This window comes from Dermacentor albipictus, chromosome 6, assembly GCF_038994185.2.
Source record: "Dermacentor albipictus isolate Rhodes 1998 colony chromosome 6, USDA_Dalb.pri_finalv2, whole genome shotgun sequence".
NCBI classification, from domain to species: domain Eukaryota; kingdom Metazoa; phylum Arthropoda; class Arachnida; order Ixodida; family Ixodidae; genus Dermacentor; species Dermacentor albipictus.
The window spans coordinates 85694319-85700052 of NC_091826.1; the positions used below are offsets into that span (position 1 = coordinate 85694319).

Here is a 5734-nt window from a genome sequence, read left to right on the forward strand (position 1 = left end):
CGGAGAACAGCCGAAGCGCTTTTAGTTCTGCGTAGAACGTGCTCCAAACGGCACAGGCATAGCGGCTAAAGAAAGCCATACCCATTCCAAGAAGGAAAAGTTCAATATGCACCACCAGAGTACCATCCGGCCCTCATAAATCCACGAGAGCGCACAGTAATTCACACTTCTGTCTAGGGCGGGGAATCGCTGCATCGAGACATCTCACACGCAGTACCGACATAAAACCATGCATAAGGTGCATGACGATACAGGAATAATATACCCGGCACCGCCGATGACCTTTCAAAGCGGTACTTGCGTGCCACTTGTAAGCAATGCACTCTTTTTTCTTTCTGTCTGGTCTCTCTGAAAGGAGTTAGCAAACGATGCTGCTACGACATAAAGCAGGTTGCCGTGAATAAGCTCGATAGCCCTCATGGATGCTAATGTCTCGATCGAGCTATACCTAGACCATGGGTAAGTTTGGCTCGCCCACAGAGAGTCCGAGTGCGGCCCGTATACCGCCAAGAGGCTGAGATACCTGCTCAGTGCATTCAACACTATAGAGTGCCAGGAGAAATTACTTCGACACCTTGTGCTATACTGCACACTGTTAGTGGCTAGAGGATAGCGCCTATATTCTATAGCCTAACACTGATTGCTTGAATTACTCACAGAGCCTCTTGCGCATTTGAGACAGGAATGTTTATATACGTTCCATATATTATTTATATACAATGTGAATGCACATGTCCGCAGCTGGAGATAGCTGTATTGATTAAAGATGGCCTGCAGGGTTATTGTGGATGGATGCGTGAGAGGTTCCAGTGTAAAGAAGCCTTGTGTGTCGGAGACGTCTGACTATCTGTTTAAGCAATAACTTGGTACCTCAGTCGACCTTGAGGCGGTGATTAATTCATGGTGTGTAAAAGACGAGTGAAATCAAGAAAAACATTCCTTGTTATATACTTAATGAAATACATATACCATCGTCTTTTGTCACCACAGGAACGCATGAAGGTGGCCAGCATCAGCGTCAAATATCGTAATTGCCAGACCTAAAAATATTTTGTCGCACTGTGTATTCTACGCGCACCAAATACAAGAGTAAGCATCTCCAATTAAGTTTCTCCGATGGCACACATCGAGAGTTTGAATTCATGAATTTTGAAAAGACGGAAGAGTGACTGGACCGTGTTGTATCGCAAGTTGCAAAAAGGTTGCGTCGCCGTAATTTCCGTGACGGCATGTGACGCGAACAGGAAGTATAACATTTCTCGTTTCCATTGCACAAACTCGGCCTTTTATTGCTTTTGAGGCAACCCATGCAGCGCGATGTCTTCGCTGCTGTCGTTACCGCTACGCACTGCCTTGTCAAGTGCGGCGCTAGAGGTCTCTGCTTTTCTTGGGCTGTGGTAGTTCCTCCGGGGGCTTGGTGGCGCACGCCTCGCACTGTGTGACGTTAACTCCGCCCGGAATGCGTCAGAAGTAGCGCTACCTGCGGAAATAGAAACAAACACCGCACATTAGTAAAGAGCTGCAGACGTTAAAGGGGACAGAACACAAAGCGCGCTTTGGCATGTATCGCAGCAATGAATATTCATTGCCTGAAAGCTGGCATGCTCTACCACGCCTATAGCGCTATACACAGCTTGACAGCTCATAAATTATGGTGTCGAGAACTGTATGGTAAACAAGAGAACAGGCTGAGAACATGAGCTAAGCTTTGAGTATTGTGTGCTTATAATGGTATAACAACATAATCAATAAGTGGTTTTCTACTAGCGCTTTCTGCTCCGCCTCAGTTACCTGCTAGTGGTGAGAATTTGGTACTGAGTTTGTTTTACGAACGCATCGAACGCATTTAGCGTGTTGTTGGTTCCGTTTTTCAGTAATCTCTGTCGGTTATTTTTATGCAAATTTCAGTGAGTGAGCGATAATCATACACAAATCATTAGCAAAAATTGCCATCCCTCTGAACATGCCAGTGCTCCCACAAAGTGAAAGCGGATGTTATAATGAGTAGATTTTTTTTATACAATGCCCTTGCCGCGATCTATCACCGCAGTATTCATCTGTAGCATATGCATACTTTTCTCTACGCTGCAGTGTTACACGATGCGAGACCACAAATACAGTTTGCCGAGACCTTAAACGTTGCCAGAGAGACTGCAAAATATTAACGGTGCTTATGCGTATGCTTGAACAACACCTGCTTTTCTTGAAGAACTGCAAGTACATTTAGCTTAAAACATAAATTTTGCGTTGCTTTAAAATCGGCGTCCCACAAAGCGTAGCGGCTAGGTTCCCTATCTGACAATGTCCTCCAATGCTGAATGAGAGACTACGCAGTGAATACGAGTCTCCATAGACTATACAGAGAGTCGTACTGACAGTCCTCGTGAATGACGATCAACTGAGTATGAGGCAGCGAACGATAAATTTTAGACTCTCAGCAAGTTTAATATTAGGATATGGTGTACACATGCACAATTTGCCGCATCCGCAAATTTAGGACATATGACGTAGTTACAATTTCCTGCAGCGAAGGCAGGAAGAATGGTAAAACTGAACAGTGTGTAGTTCTGCGGAAGCGCAGGCGAGATGGTGGACAGAATTGTTCGAATTCGTTGTGGATAGTGACCCACTAAAATAATTTATCAATGTTTCATTGTACGCGACCGGCTGTCGATTCCCACCCAAATTGTTCGCGACGGAACTGGCACACCGTGAGCTAACAGTAGTGGTGCATTTTTTTTTTTTACTTACCAGTAAAGGGAGTCATTGCAGCTTCACAGGAGTCCCAAGTGGGTCGGTTGACTTCGTGGAAGCATGGGTGCACTTGGCAGGAAGGGATGTGAAGCCGTACTTGTCCGTACCGAGCTCGGGAAGGCCATTGGGTTCGGCTAGGAAGTCACTGCAGTGAAAATACACAACGCAGTATGTCAGCCACAGATCACTGGTACAAGTCTACCACATTAACCTTTTATCCGACGCGACACGACAGTGCTATACCTAAACACTGGAATATGACAGAAGAAAAATGCACCGCCGTCGGCTGCAATAACGCAGGAATTAGCTAGCAGTGGGAAAACACAAAGAGGAGCGTTAACTAACCTGCGCAAATTCAGCCCGGCTCCGACTGGCTCGAAGTGGTATCAGAATGAAACGGGGGCTTTCTGCAGTGTTGTTTCCGCTTCAGCAGGCTTCCATCCAGGCCCACACCACCACCTGCTCGCCTGTGGCTACCTTTCTTCGCTTCTGTGGCTACAGGTGCCGGCCCAGGGCTGCCTTTTCGATGATGAACCGATCCTCGCAGGCGTGCCCCGAGCGAACTTAGAGGGTAGACGCTCCTCCGAGCGCCGCAGGAGTCTTAGCTTGAGACAGGGCGGGGAGACGACACCGCGGATGACAAGAGCTCGGCCAGGTGACTAGTGGCTTTATCGGTGTTCGATACCTGCAAAATTGGGAGAAAAAAAACAAAACGCAAGAACTTAGCGGACGCAATCACCAGTGCTCCAGGTAAAACGACTCTTTCAATACAAAAGAAGTAGGCGACTCCGTTAAAGAAATCGCGACTAAGCAACTCGCCTCCAGTGCGGTTTTCCAATTGGCGCGCACATGCACACACGAAGTTCCACGAAATCAGGTCAGGTCAGGTCAGTTTATTTCCTTAAAGGCCCCTTTATCAGGGGTGTTACATAAGGGGTGGGGTACATCTTGTAAAAAAATTCAACATGATAACAAACGAAACATTTGAAAAGTGATACATACTTTGTACGAACAAGTAGAAATAGAAATAGCAAGCTTAGAAAGCTTAGCTCTCAATCACGCGTCTTCCGTACGCGTTGCAACAAGCGCTTTGGGAGCTGAATCTAGATGGAACAATCGCAAACACAGACGATGCATCGCTAGCAAGTAGGCCTTGAAGACATCTGGCACGTGTTGCGGAAACGTCCTAAGAATCTTAGACCTCAGTACACTCAACACAAACAAGGAACAAATTCCGACTTAACCGCCGATGCAGCGGCCAATGTTTCAAGGCAATGATGTGGATCCATTATAACTGCACCGTGAAAGTTCATTTTCTTTATCCTGTCAAACACTAACGAAATCTTACAGGTATACCGGTGTGATGAGTTCACCGTATGATGCGCTATCACAGGCACTCAGCCTCCTAAACGTGTTACTACCCAGTAGTTTAGGTTTGATGAAGGCTTTTTCTTTCTTTCTTTTTTGGCTACGAGGAAAAGTTACAGGATACACTGAAGCAAAAAGCAAGCAATACTGGGAGAACCACTCACCTCCTTAAGCGAGCATGTGTTGAGCGCCGAATTGGCCGAGGGAGGTAGAACGCCTAGAGGTTGCCGCACCGAATTCGTAGCGGACGCCGACGGGCGCGAAGAGCAGTTTGCGGGGTGCGTTTCCAGGGCGATCTCCAGGTCGAGGATGTAGTCGATGACGTTCTGGATGATCTCCAGCTTGGTGAGCTTCTTGTTGCGGGGCATGGTGGGAACCAGCTCCCTGAGCTTGCCGAGCAGCGAGTGCATCTCTTCGTGGTTGAGGTCGCGTTCCTTGCGGGAGACGCGACCTTCGGACAGCTTGGCCATGCATCGGCTGATAACTTGCTCGTTCTGTGCCTTCATGTTCTCCTAATCCGAAACTGGCGGAGAGCCCTTCGTTTCGGAGCTGACAAACGCCGTAATCCAAGAGGCACGAGCGAAACAGCGGGCTCTGCGTCACGCCGTGCAGGGGGAGCAACAAGCGCCGCGTGCAATGTAAAACTCTAAGCCTGCAGTGAGCGACGGAGTGATCGCCGTCTGCGAGAACTCTACTTTTATACGGGAGCGAAGGCGTCCGCCCAATAGCGGCACTCGTGGGCGGGGCCCAGAGGAGCAGGCATCAGCCAATCCCGGAACACCCCACGTCTGCTCGTAGTTGGGCGTTTATCCTCCAGAGCGCGCCACCAAACTACCGAAGGACAGGAAAGGAGCGATACTCGCGCCACCCCGAGGGCGCCGCCTTTCCCCCTCATGCTGGGCCTACGCTCAGTCACAGGTGCGCGGCTCCTCCGAGTGTATTCCTGCGCCGATCCGTACTTTTGTGGTCTATATTTGTAGCGCCCGTTCCAGCGCTCTGCCTCTTCGCGGGGCTCTCTCCCTCTCGGTCCTTTCCCACCACGAGCCGTTTCGGTCTCAACGCGAGCAGCTGCTCACGCTATTCTCGCGAATGCGCGGGGAGTCTCCGCGGGGGTCGACTCCGGTGTCCCATTACGTACCGTTGCACCTGTGCGGGCACCGTGTGACTTGTCGGCTCACCTCTCGCTCTCGGAGCGCAGCGGGTCTTTTCCGAGACCCGGACTTGGGTTTGTGTAATCAAAATGAAGTTTACTCTCTCTTTCCTTTTGGATGAGTCTCAGCGTGCTCTACTTTTTATCCCTCCTTTACATCCCCGAAAAGAGCGTTCGCCCGTGCCTCCTGTCTTTGTTTGTTCTCTATTTCTTTGAGTCGGTGAAATACTCTACCAGGGCGCCGCATCACCGTTATGTGCGTTTCCGCCACATTAACTTTGTCTTTCACTGTGGATACGCCACATTTTGCTTAGTGCGTTTGAATTATTTGGACTCGCGTATTCTCCGTCTCTCTCTTTCACTCCCTCACCCCTCCCCCCCCCGTAGTGTAGGGTAGTGAAATGGACAAAGCCTAGTCAACCTCCCTGCATTTCCTCTCTTCCGACTCTTTTTCTTGCTGTT

General features: G+C 49.1%; 1 protein-coding gene across 1 annotated transcript; it reads right to left on the reverse strand.

Moving 5' to 3' along the window:
• Positions 1–1255: 1255 nt before the first annotated feature.
• Positions 1256–4804, reverse strand: LOC139061263 (DNA-binding protein inhibitor ID-2-like). The gene is made up of 4 exons (XM_070540979.1): positions 4287–4804; positions 3100–3439; positions 2752–2899; positions 1256–1480 (listed from the first exon to the last, which is right to left on the reverse strand). The coding sequence occupies exons 1-2, from the start codon at positions 4626–4628 to the stop codon at positions 3356–3358; spliced, it is 426 nt and encodes a 141-aa protein (XP_070397080.1). The 5' UTR covers positions 4629–4804; the 3' UTR covers positions 1256–1480; positions 2752–2899; positions 3100–3355.
• Positions 4805–5734: the final 930 nt, after the last annotated feature.